The 19,272-nt window shown below is 40.6% G+C and overlaps 1 protein-coding gene and 1 long non-coding RNA gene across 2 annotated transcripts in view; one reads left to right on the top strand and one right to left on the bottom strand.

The window, feature by feature from the left end:
- Positions 1 to 11,563, top strand: part of LOC143032790 (protein phosphatase 1H) — a 38,989-nt gene extending 27,426 nt beyond the window's left edge. Inside the window, exons 5-9 of the mRNA XM_076197836.1 lie at positions 3,216 to 3,413; positions 3,611 to 3,793; positions 4,168 to 4,275; positions 4,438 to 4,601; positions 7,351 to 11,563. Of these exons, the coding sequence (XP_076053951.1) occupies positions 3,216 to 3,413; positions 3,611 to 3,793; positions 4,168 to 4,275; positions 4,438 to 4,601; positions 7,351 to 7,870 (1,173 nt within the window). The 3' untranslated portion in view covers positions 7,871 to 11,563. The remainder of the gene's footprint in view (positions 1 to 3,215; positions 3,414 to 3,610; positions 3,794 to 4,167; positions 4,276 to 4,437; positions 4,602 to 7,350) is intronic.
- Positions 1 to 19,272, bottom strand: part of LOC143032799 (uncharacterized) — a 438,832-nt gene that overhangs the window by 264,522 nt on the left and 155,038 nt on the right. The window lies entirely within an intron of this gene.

The following is a 19,272-nucleotide window of genomic DNA, read 5'->3' as shown; positions in this document are numbered from 1 at the left end:
TTCGCGGGTGAAAGAGAGAACGATCAATATAAGCGGTGACTATATTTTATGATGCGAGTATTATTACGACACGTCATACGGCTGGCATTGGCTGCTGCCCGCGAGATTTAAGTCCCGTACTGAAGTGGTTAATGCTCACTTCCAGTCTACTGCCACTTTCACCCCTTGTACATCTCATCACCTTACTTTTACCCACATTTATCTTTAGCTTTCTTCTATCACATACTCTCCCAAACTCTGCCACCAACTTCCTCAATCCCTCCTCCGATCCTGCCACAAGCGCAGTGTCATCCGCAAACAACAGCTGGCTCACCTCCCACTTTTCTCCATTTTCTTTAACCATCTCCAATCCCTTGCCCACTACCCTTGCATTTACCTCTCACACCACCCCATCCATGTATAAGTTGAACAGCCAGGGCGACATAACGCATCCTTGACGAAGTCCCACCTTTACCTCGAACCACTCACTCTCTCGATTTCCAATCCTGACACAAGCTCTACTACTCTCATAAAAACTCTTGACAGCTCCCAGAAGCTTTCCTCCTATCCCGTATATCTGCATAACCTCCCACAGCGCCTTCCTGTCTACCCTATCATAACCCTTTTCCAGATCCATAAAAGCCCAAAAGGCATCCTTCCCCTTTCCTATAGCTTTCTCACATATCTGTCTTACCACAAAAATCTGATCTACACAACCCCTCTACCTGTCCTAAATCCACACTGTTCCTCACCAATTACTCCTTCTGTTCCTCTCCTAATCCTCTCAATCAAGATCCTCCCATAAGCCTTCCCAACTACACTTAACAAGCTAATCCCTCTGAAACTACTACATTCACACTTGTCCCCTTTTCCTTTGTAAAGAGGAACTATACAGGCACTCCTCCAGTCCTCCGGCACTCTACCCTCTCTCCAGCAAACATTAAATAACCTCACCAACCAGTCCACCATCACTGTACCTCCCTTTTTCAGACATTCTGCATGGCATCCATCCAGACCAGGTGCCTTACCTGCTTTCATCATCTTAACAACTGCCTTCACCTCATCCTTCTTTATTTCTCCTCCATTCTCCTCACTCATCACTCTCATTTTCTTAGCATTTCCCACTGCAGCTATCTTTCCTTCCCTATCCTCCTTCACATTTAGCAACTCCCTAAAATATTCTGCCCATCTTCCCCTTACTGCCTTCTCTTCCATTATCATCTCTCCATCTGCACCTTTTACCTTTTCTTCTCTACTTGATTCGCCTCCTCTTCCTCTCTTAATTTCTTTCCAAAACATCTTTTTATTACTTTCAAAATTTTCTGTCAAACTCTTACCCCATTTCAAATCTGCTCTCCTCTTTGCAACCTTTACCTTTTGCTTTACTTCTCTTTTCTTTTCTTTGTACCTCTCATATGACTCCCTCGTCCTATTTTGTAACCAATCTGTGAAAGTTCGCTTCTTCTCTTCTACAACCTTTTTTGTTTCCTCATCCCACCATTCACTACCCTTTCTTCTATTTCCCCCTGTCCTTCTTGTTCCACACACCATCCTTGCACACTTTATGACTCCCTCCTTGAACCATCCCCATCCCTCCTCCACACCCAGCTCTACTCTATCCTTTACTCCCTCCCACTCCTCCTTCAGCTTCTTCTTGTACTCCTTCTCCTTTTCCTTTTCATTCAAAGAGTTCACTCTAAGAACCTCCCTACCTTTTGTCCCTTTCCTCTTTCTCCATCTATCCTCCACTCTCAACTTACCTTCCACCAAAAAATTATCTGATATTCCCCCACCCTCTCCCCTTAGCACATGTACATCCTTAATTCTTCCCATCATAATCCTATTTACCACTACATAATCCATTAGCGCTCTATCTACCACCCTTCCATCCACCACCCTCTCCCATGTGTACTTATGCTTGACTTTCTTCCGAAACACTGTATTTGCTATCATCAACTCTCTTTCTAGACACATTTCCGCCATCAACTCTCCACTACGATTCTTTCCTGGAACTCCACATTTCCCAACCACTCCATCGATTGGACCATTTCCTACCCTAGCATTAAGGTCTCCCAGTACTATTACATTGACATTTCTTCCTAAATCCTCTATGCACTCATTTAGATCTATCCAAAAGGCCTCCCTTTCTTCTACATTCTTCTCACTGCCAGGCCCATATGCACTTACAAAGACCCACATCTCCTTTCCCAGTTTCACCTTCATCCACATTATCCTTGAGGAAACCTCCTTCCACTCCACTACCCGTTTACCTATCTCTTCACTTACTAGAATAGCCACCCCTTCCCTCCCTCGCCCTCTCTTCACTCCTGATAACCTCCCACTTACACTCCCAAACTTACACTCACCCTTCCCTTTCAACTTAGTTTCACTCAAAGCCAACACATCCATCTTTCTTCTCAAAAACATACTACCTATCTCTTCCCTTTTACTCTCATCTGTACCACATCCACGCACATTAAAAGACCCAAACCTTAGGGTGCTGGTCCGAGAACTTCCAGCCCCTCTTATGCCTTCTCTTTTTCTTTTAGGAAAGTCCCCTGTGGGGCTACAAGGAGAAGGATGCCTAGTCCCAATCCCCGTCCCTTTCTTCTCGCCTCTTACGATCCAAGTGGGAATACTTGGTGGCAGTATTCTTTTCCCCCACCACAGGGAATTCCCCCATCACAGAAAAAGAATACTCAGAGAAATGGTACAGGACAGCAACAAGGGGTTGGAGGACAGCATAACGGAGGGACAGTCGTAGTATAAAAGTGTCATCATTTCTCTATGAACAGAGTTTTCCTCTATCATAGACAAAATGATGTGTGGCTCTGGTCCATAGGGGCACCCCATATAGACCCTAAAGTATCAACTGCATGTTACTTTGCCACAATAACAAGCACCCAAAACTGTACTGCATAGTCAAGGATGGGTCTAACTAATGCCAGTAAGAGTTTGATAACTACCTATGCATTTTTACTTGTAACCGTCCTAGTAATCAAACTTAATGCTCATCTAGCTCTATTCCTGGCACTATTGCACTGTTTCCTGGATTTGAGGTCACACCCAAGTAGCAATGCTTTTACCTAATTGTAAAGTACAAGAAAGAACCTAAATGCATGGAGACCTGTTTTTGTCTGTTATTCCTAGTTTTGAATTTGCTTATGTCTGTCATCTTAGTGTTTTATATCAGATCTTACTGAACCTGTTCTCATCCTATGAATTTTATATTCAAGGATCACTTGATTGCTGAAGACCGACGGAAGTATCAGGTGACTGGCGGTTGCACAGCTTGTATTGGTCTCATGATCCTCGGTAAATTGTTTGTAGCAAATGCGGGAGACTCCAGAGCTGTAATATCATATAAAGGACAATCCCATCCCATGTCCTTTGACTTCACGCCAGAGACAGAAAGCCATCGCATTAGAAAATTGGTGAGTTTATGTGTAATGTAGTGATGTGTCACCTGTCAATTATTTTTGTTGTCTTATAGATAACTTGGATGAATTTTAGTAAAACTCACATGTGACATAGTTATTTCCTTCTCAGATGTTTGTATGTGTTTGTTCTGGATATTGTGATTATTGTCTTGTGGATGTTTTGGGTGCAATTAATCAAAACTGTATTTCAGGGTGCCATGCATCCAGAACTTTTAGGAGGAGAATACACTCACTTGCACTTTGTAAGACGCCCTGTACGAAGAGACCTGGGCAAACGAGTCATGTATCGAGACCACTATATGACAGGCTGGGCATACAAAACTCTTACACATGATGATCTCAAATATCCTTTGGTGTGTGGAGAAGGAAAGAGGGTAAGTAATATGTGTTAAATATCTTTAGCACCCTAAAATGCATAAGCAAGTGCATAAGTAAATATAGATAAGTAGCATAAGTAAGGAAGTGTGTGTGTTAGTGAGTGAGTGGAATCCGAAAGAAAGATAGTGAATGGTGGAATGAAGAGGTGAGGGCAGTGGTGGCAGCATGTGAGAAATACAGAGGAAGGAGAACATTAGGTGGGGGATGCACATGTTTATGGTCTACATGTGCTGAGGTAGTATGCAAATATATTTGCAATCTTCATAATTAAAGGGTCATGTTATGTTGTATTTTAATGTGACAAGAAAATGTACCTTTATGGTAGTCTTACTAGGAAGTCTTGCTTTACATCCATATTGATTTTAAACAGAGTCGGGTGTTAGGAACTATTGGTGTAACTCGTGGCTTTGGAGATCATGATCTAAAGGCACAGTGCTCATCCATCCTTATCAAGCCGTTTCTCTCACCAGAACCCGAGGTAAGTCGAATTTTTTTTTAGAAGTTTATCAGTAACTTAAAGCATGTCTAGTAGTCTATGGAAGTATTCATAGTAGTATATTTATGTTTTTGAATTACCATCCAAAGTTTTCAAACTATGAAGAAAAGAGACATTAATTTACCTTTACTGATTTTTTTTCAGATTCGTATATTCGACGTAGCTGAAAATGAATTAACAGATGATGATGTTCTGATATTGGCAACTGATGGACTTTGGGACATAACCTCAAATGAAAAGGCAGTTGCAACTGTTGGAAAATCCTTGTCACACTTTCCTGTTTGTGATGAACACAGATATAAGTACAGGTTAGTCTTTTTTTTTCTTAGATATTTTTATATCTAAGTTATGGGATATACTTCTTGGATTTTTATGTAATGATGGTGATCATTGATCAGAGGTAAGTTAAAAGAGGTGAGAGGCTGGAGGAAGTGGAGAGTTTTAAGTATTTGGGGTCACATGTAACAGAGAATGGAGGGGTAGGAATGAAAATTGTCATGAGAAATAATTATCTAGGGGTGGGACACAAAGAAGAGACTGTACAAGAGAGTGATTGTGCTCATGGCACCATATGGAATGGAGAATTTGGACTTGATGGAGGTAGGAGAGTTTGGATATGAAAAGAATGAAGTAAGACTGTCAAAGAGAGTGGAAAGCAGAAGTGGATATAATGAACTAGCGACACTCAAAATGAGATGGATGTATGAGGTGAAAGGGGATTTGGATACACATGGAGTGTCTGATGAGCAGGGAAGAGAAAGTACAATTTACTAAGATCAATGAAAGTGGCCTTTGACTACTGGGATGAGGAAATGGTAAAGAAAATATTAGTCACATTGATAAGACCAAGAGTGGAGTATGCTGCAACACCATGGACACCCAGTACAAAAAAGAATATAAAGAAATTAGAAAGAATCCAAAGAGCAATGACAAAGATGGCACCAACACACTCTAAATTTACCTACAAACAAAGATTGTCCAAACTGAAACAAAGAAGAGAAAGAGGAGATCTACTTGCCATTTACAGAATAATGAAAGGGATGGAAGTCCTCGACAGAGAAGATTTATTAAAGTGTGATAAAAAAAAAACAAGAGGACATGAAAAGAAACTCAAAAAGGATAGTTATAGAAGAGATCTGAAAAGAACAGCTTCTCATACAGAGTGGTAGATGCCTGGAACAAATTGGATGAGGCAACAATGTGTGCAAAAACTATACAAGAATTTAAGAACAAACTAGATGCTGAAAGATACAAAGACGGGTCACTCACTACAAGCATAGTTCTCTTCCCGTATAATACAACTAGGTAAAAATACAGAAGAGAGGAATGGAGAGGAGATCTTGAATTGATGAAGGGGTGATGCAACCTCAAGGAATGTTCTCATCTGCTTTGTAATGAATTCTGGGTGGATGGAGGGTCTTGATTGAGAGGATTAGGAGAGGAACAGAGGGAGTAATTGATGAGGAACAGTGTGGTTTTAGGACAGGTAGGGGTTGTGTAGATCAGATTTTTGTGGTAAGACAGATATGTGAGAAAGCTATAGGAAAAGGTAAGGATGTTTTTTGGGCTTTTATGGATTTGGAAAAGGCTTACGACAGGGTAGACAGGAAGACACTGTGGGAGGTACTGCAGATATATGGGATAGGAGGAAAGCTGTTAAGAGCAGTCAAGAGTTTTTACGAGAGTAGCAAAGCTTGTGTTAGGATTAGAAATGGAGAGAGTGAATGGTTTGAGGTAAAGGTGGGACTTAGTCAGGGATGTGTTATGTCGCCCTGGCTGTTCAGTCTATACATGGATGGTGTGGTGCGAGAGGTGAATGCAAGGGTAGTGGGTCAGGGATTGGAGATGGTTAAAGAAAATGGAGAAAAGTGGGAAATAAGCCAGTTGTTTGCTGACAACACTGCGCTTGTAGCAGGATCAGAGGAGGGATTGAGGAGGTTAGTGACAGAGTTTGAGAAAGTGTGTGAAAGAAGGAAGCTGAAGATAAATGTGGGCAAAAGTAAGGTGATGAGATGTACAAGAGGAGAGAGTGGCAGCAGGCAGGAAGTGAGCATTAAGGGAGATAGACTGGAAGAAGTGGATAGTTTTAGATACTTGCGTGCAAATGTGGCAGGAAAGGGAGGAGTGGAGGTGGAGGTAGAATGTAGATTGAGAGAAGCAAGTAAATGCCTTGGTGGATTAAAAAGTGTAATGAGAAATAGACATCTGGGAATGGATGCTAAGAGAAGGTTATATGAAGGAGTGATTGTGCCAACAGCACTGTATGGGGCAGAAACATGGAACATAAGAGAGAAAGAGAGAAGGAGTTTGAATGTGTTTGAGATGAAATGTCTGAGAAGTATGATAGGGGTTACTAGGTTGTATAGAGTGAGAAATGAGGAAAGTGAGAAGGAGAATAGGGGTGGAAAGGGGGTTGGGAGATAGGGTTGATGAAAGAGTATTGAGGTGGTTTGGACAGATGGAAAGAATGAGTGAAGAATGATTAGTAAAAGAGGTGTGGAAGGCAGATGTGGAAGGAGTGAATATGAGGAGGTGTCCTAGGATGAGATGGATGAATGGGGTAAAAGGGGCATTACAAAAGAGAGGAATGTCTGTTGAGGAAGGACAGGAGAGGACATAAGATAGGGGTGAATGTAGAAGGGTTGTGTATGGATGATGCTGTGATGCAAGAGGGGGAGTGGGTGGGGGATGGGGGGTGAGGAAGTATGTATGAGAAATAATTTGACTCAGCCCGAAGGGATTTCTCCCTGTCTTCTCCTTTTCTGCATGAGGGGACAGAGGGGGGGTCGCTGATTTTATGAAGCGGCCTTGCTGTGGATGTGCTGTGTCTTGCGACACTGCTTCTGACCCAGGGCAGTGGACAGGATGCAGGGATGACCCGTCATCCAGGAGGTGCCAAGATGAGAGGGAGGAGGGTGGAGGGGAGTGGAATATTTAGGGAATGGAATAGGTGGGAGTGGTTTCTTTGCCTTTTTCTTTTTGGCTACCCCCTCATGTAAGGGGGAAAAAGCCTTTGGTATATGTATGTATGTACATGTGTGGCTTTTATTTTCACAGGTATACTAGCGCAGCTCAAGACCTTGTCATGACAGCACGAGGGAAACTACGTGAACGCAATTGGCGCACAAGTGAAGACAAACATGCAACCATTGATGACATCTCGGTATTTGTTGTGCCCTTGAAACCCTACAAAGAGGCATATGCACTTTGGACTGCTGAGAATGCAAAGAGGGCTGAGGAAGGAAGGAAAAAACAAACAGAGGGGAATGTAGAGAGGGGAGAAAGCCAGTCGTACCTGAAGGAGGTGGAGGAGGCTGTGGATATAAAAAAGCTGTGCGATGAGACACAGGGTAGTTGCTCATTTAGGGAAGAGTCTTTAGATGAATTAGGAGCTAATCTGAGTGTGAGTATCAGTCCAGACACAACAGAAGAAAAGATTTTAGGAGATATTTCTCTGGACTCTGGAGATGCACAGGGAGCTTTGCTAACGGAGATAGATCCAAATATGTTAAATACCTTGGAGAATCATTTTTCCGAAGAAGCGGATCTCTTGAACAGTGTCCAAGGTGCAAGGTAGTGACATATTAAAGGGTTAAGTCAAACCTTCATTATATATTTCATAGATTCACATGGTTTATAGTTTGTTTATTTTTATGTATGGTTGTTCATTTCACACATGGATCGATATAAAATAGTTATTTTGTGGTATGATAGATTTTGTCCATATACTCATTGTTCTCACCCACCTAAGTACTCTCATTACGTTCCATATGGGATCATACCTTGACGTTTAGTACAAGCACCTCCTTTCCAGCGTTCTGATATGTTCTCCCCATAAAATAAGGCAGCTCTTTCTTTGAGAGAGCTTAGTGAAGTAAATATCAACTCGTGACAGTTTCAAAGTCGAACAAATATATGTACTTAGTTCATTTTGAATGGCTTTGGTAAGGAAAGATTCAATGCATGTATGAAAGCTGAAATATTTGAAAAAAAAATTATTTTAACTTGTGCAGTGTAAAAACACAACAGGTGTGTGAAATGAAGGTGGAACAGATGTGAGGAAAGAGTTGTAACTGTTTATATTAAGGATGCAACAATTTCCAAAGAAATTACTAATCATTGTAACATATTTATATTGTTTTTAAAGGTGTTTAGTAGGATTAAGATATTGTTCTAAATTGATAGCAAGCAAATATATATCAAACTGAAAAAAAACGGAACTGCAGGAATACTTTAATACTGACCTTAAACTGTATAGGAAAAATTATGTGATTTTGTTTATGTATTCCCAATGTAAATGTTCACAAAGTTTGTAAATTTCTCAGCTTTTGTTAAACCTGAACCAAATTATCACATTTTATATCCAAGGCACATATCCTACTAACTGAATATGTAAAGGTTAATAGTTTGCAAACATTGGCATAGATCCTTTTAAACAAAATAAGTTATGAACCTACAGACAAATGATTTTGTTAATATTTTTAGATATATTAGGGGGCGAGGACTTCTTCCGGAATTTTCCTGGAGGAAGACCAACTGCCTCTTTGTGGTACCCCCTAAGATCAACTCCTGTGAGGGAAGTTGATGCTAAGTGTGAGTCAGTGACTGAGATTGACAGTATACTCAGTCACTGAAGAAATTTCCTCCGGCTGTCAAACAGTAACTTCACCTTTTCCATTAACAACCGAGTCCTCCAGTGATGGGTGGGGCAGGAGATGATCTCTAAAATAATAATAGTAATCACCATTTCCTTGAGTTTCACTGACTAGGAACCTGCAGCCCTAAAGTAGCTGGCAGTGGTCCTTGGAATCTCATACTGGTCTCTCTGGGAAGAAACTTAAGTCTGTTTCCATGTCACTGTAGGGGAGGGGAGTAGTTGCCATTTGTCACCTCTCCCTACATGAAAAGGTGTAAGAAATGCAGTTAGAATTGATGAAGATTTTGGGCCCAGTATGAAGACTGAGTATCAGCTCTTTAAGGAGGTGAGGGGGTTGATGGGTTTTTGAAAATGGACAGTTCCACTGTTCATCTTGCAGGACCACCACAAACAGCTATCTGTCATTGGCTCCTGGTATGCTTTAGAAGCCCCTGATCTCAATTCACCTGGCAGGTAATGCAGCCCCAGTGAGTGCCCTATACTGGGACAATGGGAGCAGTATTGCTTGCCAACAAAGTGCACCACTGAGCACCCCTATTTAAGATTCACTCTGCTTACCCCACATGGGAAGGATGTTAGAAAAGATGCCTTAAAAATAGTCTCCTTCACCCTTACCTCTCTGGAGAGCCAACCCTAGCAATGTCACCCTTACTGTAGTGAGAACTGTGATGAAAAAGACAAATTCAAAGCAACTTTTGTTGCATCCCTACCCCGACTCCATAATACCTCTCCATGTATGAAGCAAAGAGGTCTCCCTCCAACTTGGGATTAATATACCATAACATCATATTGGTGGTTGCCCACCTCCCTCATATAGTGTGATAATTGCCACCAAGAACACTAATATGCCTAAGAACAGGATGCTCTTGTTTTGTACATGGCTGTCTCTTGATTAGAGACCACCTTTCTACCTAATCATGTGGTACCCTCTTTACAACACCACATGTCACTAGAAAACCACACTTACACAGTCTATTAAAACAACATACCCACATAACACCATACAACCTCCAACTTCCTCAACTACTCCCTCAGACAACAATCACACAATGCTGAATTTTAAATGAAACAACACTGACACCTTTATCAACTTTCCACACCTTTCTACAGGAGACAAGACTTCATTCCAAATTATGATTGCCCCACATCATGTAAACCTATCATAGCACATGAGTACTGTCATAACTTATGAATACACAGGCTGAATACACATATATACCCATATACAAACATAATATGCATATATACATGAATGCACACCTGTCCCTCTTAAATAAATCAACACAATAACTTAAACTATTCTGAGGCAATGTGATATTGTCCATAATATCAACCTACTCTTCGGTCCTTGAAATAGACACCCACACTGTACCCGTCCATATGGCATGAGAATGACAGACTTGCTATCCTCACTATAGATAACTGAGTGTTCTTCCATTCATAACACCTGCGTGGGCCCCCTGGTTCCTCCTTCCAGTATTTCTGTTTTGCTTTATCCAAACAAACCAAATTTCAACTACAGTGGTACCTCAGAATTTGAATGCCCCAGAGGTTGAACAACTTGGAATCCAAATTGTTTTTGTAAGAAAATCTTGTCCCAGATGTTTAGCTTTTCTTGGAACCCAAACAAAGACCATTGTATCATACAGTACTGCATTCTGCATATTTGCTTTGATAAGATATAAGAAATAACAATTCAATTTTACTATATATGTTACATTAATGCTCAAATTAAAAGAAAACAATTCCTAAGGACTTTAACTTTTTAGAACTTAAATGGCCTCCAGGAATGAATAAGTTCTATTTCCGAGGTACCACTTTCATATAATCTGACAAGAATCTTTCCTGATACCCATTCATCTGCCAATAACAAATACACAAATGGTTCCTGTTGTGACCATGGAATAGATTATGCAGTAGTTTCTCTGTCAGACACAGAATTCAGATTCCTCCTCTTTACTGGTGAACTTTTTGCTATCCTCACCTTGTTATATCTTATTTACAATTTGAGGCCCCCTTTTTTTTTCAAAACTGTAACTGCTTTATAGCTGACAAATCTCTGGCATGATACTATAGTACTCCCATAGCTTAAAAATATTATTCTCCCACTCATAAACGTTTTGTACCAACGCCGTGCACGTAAAACGTCTCTTGGCAGTGGCACGATATTGTCCATAAGGATTGAAGTGCTGGTGACCTGTTAGCAACGATACCAATTGACCTTTTTAAACACGTCATAAGAAATTGAATTTTAAATCTATTTCTAATTTTTTTCTTGTTCAATGTTGACCTTAAATGGCAGCAGATATGAGCCAGTCATATTTCTTTTCAGTTTTAAGTATTTCATAAAGTATGTTTCATGTGAGTTACCACATTTTTTCCATGCATGAAAACTTAGTGACACCTGTTTTATTAATGATGTTAAGTGTATATTGGGCATTCTTTAATGATGCCCTCTTTCTTTAAACAGTCAAATGAAGTTTATTACATTTCTAGATTTCATAGAAGCATAAATGGATATATTGGTTCCATCTTTGTTGTTGAGAGTTCCCATTGGTATAAAGACTGACAAATTCAGGTTTAGAAAGTTGAATAAAGAAATGGATTCCCCAACTTTGGACTTTTATATTCAAAATATACGTCATACTGTAAAACATCTATGTATATACCAAGAGCTTTTTCCCCCTTACAAGGGAGGTAGCCAAGTCAAACAGCAAGAACCCACTCCCCTGCACCACTCTTTGCTCCCTTTCATCTGCTACTCATGGATGATGGATCATCCCTGTATCCCACCCAATACCCTGGGTCAGAAGCAATACAGCAAGACACAGTGCATCCAGAGCAAGGCCACTTCACTTAATTGGTGACCCCATCTCTCCATTCCATCATGCAGAAATAGGGAGGGCATGGGGAAACCCTTTTGGGCTGTGTCAAAATATTGTTCACACAACAACTACCTACCTCCCATCTCCCACCCACTCCCTTCCTTGCTCAACAGACATTCCCCTCCTGCTCAAAGTCCCTTTCACCCCATTCATCCATCTCATCCTCAGTTGTCCCCTTAAGTTCACTCTATCTACCTCAGCTTTCCACACCTCTTTTACTAATCTTTCTTTTTTCATTCTTTCAATGTGTCCAAAATGTCCCAATACTCTTTCATTAGCCCTATCATCCATATCGTTTTCCACCCCAGCTCTCTTCCTCACCTCTTAATTTTTCATGCTATCCAGCTTAGTAATCACTACCATACTTCTCAGACATTTCATCTCAAACATATTTAAACTTTTCCTCTCTGCCTCTCATAAATTCCAGGTCTCTGCCCCAAACAGTGCTGTCAGCACAATCATCCCTTCCCAAATGCCTATTTCTCATGACACTTTTTAATTCCCCAAGGCATTTACTTGCTTTTCTCAGTCTACAGTTTACCACCACCCCTCCCTTTCCTGCCAAATGCAACCCCAAATGCCAAAACCTGTCCATTTCCTCCAGCCTCTCTCTAAGATTTACGTCCAAGTCACTACCATTCTCCCCTTGAACATCTCATCACCTTACTTTTACTCACATTTAACATTCTCCTATCTCATACCCTCAGACCCTGCCACAAATGCACTGTCATCAGCAAACCACAATTGGCTTACCTCCCACTTTTCTCCATTTACTTTAACCATCTCCAGTCATTTGCCCATTACCCTCTCTTTTACATCCTGCATCACCCCACCCATGTACACATCCCTGTCGCAGTCCCATCTTTACCTCATACCACTCATTTTCTCCATTTCCTATTCTAGAATAGGCTCTACTACTGTTGTAAAAACTCATGAATGCCCTCAATAGCTTTCCCTCAATCCCATATATCTATAAAGCCTTCCATAGCCCTTTCTGTTTACCCTGTCATAAACCTTTTCTAAATCCACAAAGGCCCAAAAGACATCCTTACCTTTTGCTAAAACTTTCTCACACATATGCCTTACCACAAAAATCTGATCCATGCAACCCCTACCTTTCCTGAACCCACACTGTTCCTCACCAATTACTTCCTTTGTTCCTCTCCTAATCCTCTCAATTAAAGCCGTCCCATATGCCTTCCTAACTACACTCAACAAACTAATCCTGCCAGAACTATACATAGGGTTATAGAGAGCAGGATGCCTTCATCTTATTTTAGCCACCTTTATGACCTGAGTGAGAAGACTCAGTGGCAGTATTCTTTCTTCCCCCTTACTGCTGGGGATAGAGATGAAAATGGAAATATATATTCAAAGAAGTGGTACAGGAGTATTAAGAGGGGCTGACAGCATAATAGAGGATAGTTGAAGTACAATAAAGTAGCATTATTTCTCTGAGTAGAGATTTCCCCTAACACAGATAAACTGATGTATGGCTCTGGTCCATAGGAGCACCGAATATAGTCCCTAAAGTATTGGCTGCATGCTACTGCACAACAATATGCAGCCAATACCTCAGACGTAGCATGAACGGGATCTATGTAAAATATAGACAGCTGAAGTTATTTAAATGCAAGTTACCTTGATGAATGTGTTAGTATATCAACCGTTGATTATTTTATGCTGTTATAACCCTGAAATTATAATTAGGTGACATATAGGATGTGCTTCTCACTAAATTTGTATTGGAGTGGAAGTGCATCTTCTTGCAAAAGGACATATACGTGGAGGCTATGAATTCCTCCAGACTCTTCTTCCTAGAGAAAAACAAATGCTGTCTCATCATCTCCTTGAGGTGCTCCCTGAGTTCAACTCACCCCAGGAAAGTTGATGGTAAATGTAAGGCAACAACTGAGACTGACTGAGATTATACTTAGTCACTGTCAAAAAATTCCTTTATGTCCAACAAGAACTTTAATCTTCCTGTTCACAACCCAGTTGTCTGGGAGTGGTGCGGATGATCTTTAGAATCCACAAGTCACAATTCACTTGGTAGGAGGTGCAGGCCCAGTAATTATTAAGTACTGGGACTGTGAGAGCAGTACAACTTGGCAGCACTGTACATGACTGATCATCCCAACTTAGGAACGACTACTTGTTCACCCCAACTAGGAAGAATACTAGAATAGGTATCTTAAAAATAGTCCTCTCTCACCCTCATCTGGCTGAGGAGCCACTTCTAGCAAAGTCACTCTTATTATGAGAAGAACTACGATGGAGGAATATATATATTAAAAAAAAAGCAGCACCCCTCCCAAATCCAAAGCATCTCTGCTGGATCACTGTTTTAATCAGCATCATCTCCAAGTGAAAAGGGCAAAGAGACCTCCCCCAAACCCATGAACAATCTACTGTGACAGCACTAGCAGTTCCTAAAACCTCGTACAGAAGAAAATAATTGCCACTGCTGACAAAACTGAATATCAGAACCATCTCTTGCAGCAAAGTGCCCCATCAAGAAAGTAAACAAAGATTTAGTCACTATGTACAGCAAAACCAGCCAAATGTGGCCCCAAGGTAAGATCTCTAATGGTGGAACTGGAATCAAGAATCCAGTATTATAGTGTCCTTTCCCTTGCAACCTTTACTGCTGCCTCAGTCAAAAAAAGAAGAAAAAAGTATGGTTTCAAGTTCCAAGAGTTTTGTCTCAGTAGTTGAGAGAGTTAAAGCACTGCACAGTTGTCTTAACGGCCCCTGAGTGGTAGGTTCGAGTCCTGCATGCGACAGCCATAAAATTTATCTGACTGATGTCACTGTCTACTATCTAATTTCTCACATAGTTACAATGCGCGAAGTGTGAAAGGGACTTGTTCCAATCTTTACCCCCTCCTACTGGTGGACTTGGGTCTTGGGTGAAAAAGGAAATGGAGTCGCACACACATATATATATTCACCATTCACCATGGTGTAGGGTCAAATGTTGGACTCATGATTGACAGTTATTGACCTCCTGGATGAGAGCTCAGAGCTTGTATGACCGATCTATGGGTAATACTGTGACCTTACATGCACACATACCCCCAACTCCCCACCCACAAGAGTTGGAGTCACAACCCTGTATGTGTGTGTGTGTAAAGACTGAATGAAATGACTGGTACTGAATAAAACTCCACCTATTCTGCATGTACTTGCACCTCAGGTGGCAGACTGCAATAATATACCAGCCCAGCTGAGTACCTCAAGAATGAAGTGTCCAAGAAAGAATAAAAGCGGACTTCCAAGTTGGCCTCGACAGTGGATGTCTAAACGTAGACAAGACAATGTTTCATATATATGTATATACAGTATGTATATATATATACATATATATATATATATATATGTATATATATATATATATATATATATATATATATATATATATATATATATACCAATGGTTATTTCCCCCTTACAAGGGAGGTAGCCAAAAAACAAGGCATAAAATCCACTCCTGCCCATTCCATCCCCACTTACTCCACTCCCATTCACCATTAATTTCTAATAACAATTCTTAATCCCTCAAGGCATTTACTTGCTTCTCTCAATCTATGTTCTACCTCCACTCTCCCCTTCCCGCCACATTCGTCCTGCTTTTCCCTTTTCTTAAGCTATGCACTTCCTCCAGTCTCTCTCCCTTAATACTCACTTTCAATTTGCTGCTACATTCTCCCCTTGTACATCTCATCACCTTACTTTTACCCACATTTATCTTCAACTTTCTTCTTTCACACACCTACTCAAACTCTGTCACTAACTCCCTCAATCCGCCCTATGATACTGCTACAAGCGCAGTGTCATCAGCAAACAATTGGATTATCTCCCACTTTTCTCTATTTTCTTTAACCATCTCCAAGGCAACATAACACATCCCTGGCGAAGTCCCACCTTTACCTCAAACCACCACAGCTGTACCTCCTTTTTTCAGACATTCTGCATGACACCCATCCAACCCAGTCACCTTACCTGCTCTCATCATCTTAACAACTGGCTTCACCTCATCTTTCCTTGTTTCTCCTCCATTTTTCCCACTCATTACAGTCATTTTCTTAGTGCTACCCACTGCAACTACCTTTCCTTCCCTATCCTTCCTCGCATTTAGCAACTCCCAAAAATGCTCTGCTCATCTTCCTTTTATTGCCTTCTCTTCCATTATCTCTCCATCTGCACCTTTTACCTTTTCTTCTCTACTTGATTCACCTCCTCTTCCTCTTTTAATTTCTTTCCAATACATCTTTTTATTACTTTAAAAATTTTCTGTCATACTTTTACCCAATATCACATCTGCTCTCCTTTTTGCCTCCTTTATCTTATACTTTACCTCTTTTCTATTTTCTTTGTACCTCTCATATGATTCTCTCGCCCTGTTTTGTATCCAATCTGTGAATACTCGCTTCTATTCTACAACCTTCTTTGCTTCCTCATCCCACCACTCACTACCCTTCCTTCTATTTCCTCCCGTCTTCCTTGTTCCACACACCATCATTGCACACCTTGTGACTCCCTCCTTGAACCATCCCCTTTCCTCCTCCACTCCTAGTTCTACTCTATTTTTCACTTCCACTCCTCTTTCAGCTTCTTCTTGTACTTCTTTTCTTTCTCATTTAAGCAGTTCACTCTAAACACCTCCCTACCTTCTATCCTTTTTCTCTTTCTCCATCTATTCTTCACTCTCAACTCTCCTCCAAAAATTGATCTGATATTCCCCACTCTCTCCCCTTAGAACATGTACATCTTTAACTCTTCCTACTATTCTCCTGGTTACCACTATATAATCCATTAATGCTCTATCTACCACCCTTCCATCCACCACCCTCTTCCATGTGTACTTATGCTTGACTTTCTTCCTAAACACTGTGTTCCCTATCATTAACTCTCTAGACACATCACCTTCAACTCTCCACTACGATTTTTTCCTGGAACTCCACACTTCCCAACCACTCCCTCTACTGGTTCATTTCCTACCCTAGCATTAAGGCCTCCCAAAACCAATACATTGACATTTCTCCCTAAACCCTCTATGCACTCATTTAAATCTATAAAAAAAAAATCCCTTTCCTCTACACTCTTCTCACTACCAGGCCCATCTGCACTTACAAAAACCCACATCTCCCTTCCCAGCTTCACTTACATCCACATTAACCTTGAAGAAACCTCCTTCCACTTCACCACATGCTTACCTATCTCTTCACTTACTGGTGTAGCCACCCCTTCTCTCCCTCGTCCTCTCTTCATTCCTGAAACCCTCCCAACAACACTCCCAAACTCAAACTCGCCCCTCCCTCCCAACTTTGTTTCAAGCAATGCCAACATATCCATCCTTCTTCTCACAAATATACTGTCTATCTCTTCCATTTTACTCTTATCTGTACCACATTCACGCACATTAAAATACCCAAACCTTAAGGTTCTGGTTGGAAAACTCCCAGATCCTCTTATACCTTTGCTTTTTTAAGGAATGTTACCTTTGGAGGTACAGGGAGAAGGATGCCTAGTCCAATCTCCATCCCGTTTTTGTCGCCTTATACGACTTAAGTGGAAATACTTGGTGGCAGTAGTCGTTTCCCCCACCACAGGGTTCGGCGAAATGAGAAAGTGAATATTCAGAGAAGTGGTACAGGACAGTAACAAGAGGGTGGGGGGGACAGCATAACGGAGGGACAGTCGTAGTATAATAAAAGTGTCATAATTTCTCTATGAACAGAGACTTCCTCTACCACAGACAAAATTATGTGTGACTCTTGTCCGTAGGGACGCCCCATTGAGACCCTAAAATATCAGCTGCATGGAACCGAGCAGCTTTTAACCCCACAATAATATTCAGCCAGTACCCCAGACAGTGATACATACATATATATATATATATATATAATATATATATATATATATATATATATATATATATATATATATATATATATATTACACACACACGTCGGTCGACGCGACAACGAAGTTTGGACTCCGGAAAAATCTACAATTTTCGTGGATCTCAACGACGAGGGAGTACCTGTGTTGTATTAATAGGGAAGGGGACAGCTCGTGGTGGAGTGGGAAGGAGAAGGGGAGGGATTACTGAGGAAAATGGAAGGAAATGAGGAAGGGGACGAATGGGCCCAGGAGGTCAGACGGCGTGTCAGCAAGAGAGGGGCAGACGATAGTGGTGAAGTCGAAGAGATTAGTAAAAATTAGAAATATAGATAAGAGCAGCGTAATGGAAGGTGAAGATAATTATTTCAATGGACTTAATGATGGAGGAAATGACAACCTCCTCCGACTAGTAAATCTAGAGAAACTAAAAGAAATTAACGCAACATGGGAAGATAGGTTTAACCAATTAACGCTAGTTACCCAAAGAGTTGATAAACTGGAAGAACTAAAGAAGGAGAATCAAAACCTAACTAAAGAAACAGAAGAACTAAAAAGACAGTTAAGAGAAGTAAAGGATGAGAATGAGGAATTGAAGAGGAATAATAAAGAGAATAAAGAGTCCATAGCAAAAGAGGTAAGTGGTTGAACAAAAGAACAAGAGAACAATAAAATTGAATTTAGAGGTATAGTGGAACAGCAGATGAAAGAACAAACTAAGGAAACAGTTATTAAAGTGATGATTGAGAAGGAGAATAGAGATAAAAATAAATGTATAATTATATTAGGGATGGAAGAGTATAATCCAAATAGTACTACAAGAATAAAGGAGGAAAAGAAAAAGTAAATAATATATTAGAAGTAGTTCACAATGGAAGTAACAGAAAATTAAAAGTGTAAATATAGATGGCCTAATAACAGGCTTGAACAAACTGAATAATTACCTGAAGGATAAAGAACCGGACATAATGGGATTTGTAGAGACAAAATTGAAAGGTCCACTACCACCCAACAGTGTAGGGCATGGTGGGAGGAGAAAGTCCCCCCTATGAAAGAGATAGAAGCAACAAGGAATGAAATAATGAATCATTTGAGTAATCTCGATGTCAGAAAAACGCACGGACCAGATGAAATGGCAAACTAGATTTTGAAAGAAGGCTGGAATTAACTAACAGAGAAAATACAGTACCAATATATGAGGGGGGAAACAAAGAAGACCCTACTAACTATAGACCGATCTCTCTTACAAGTGCGATAGCAAAAATCTGTGAAAGAATTATCAAAATTAGATGGGTAAGGCATTTGGAAAAAACAACGTACTAAATACAAGGCAATTTGGATTTAGACAAGGACGATCATGCGTCACAAACTTAATGTGTTTCTATTCAAGACTAATAGATGTAATACAAGAAAGAGATGGATGGGCTGATTGTGCATTTCTAGACCTGAAAAGAGCTTTTGATAAAGTGCCACATAAGAAGTTGCTTAAGAAATTAGAAACTGAAGGAGGAATACAGGGCAAACTGCTGA

The sequence above is a fragment of the Oratosquilla oratoria genome, chromosome 14, assembly GCF_046742065.1.
Source record: "Oratosquilla oratoria isolate Oo_2021 chromosome 14, ASM4674206v1, whole genome shotgun sequence".
In the NCBI taxonomy this organism is placed as follows: Eukaryota; Metazoa; Arthropoda; class Malacostraca; order Stomatopoda; family Squillidae; genus Oratosquilla; species Oratosquilla oratoria.
This window is presented reverse-complemented; position numbering and strand designations above follow the sequence as displayed.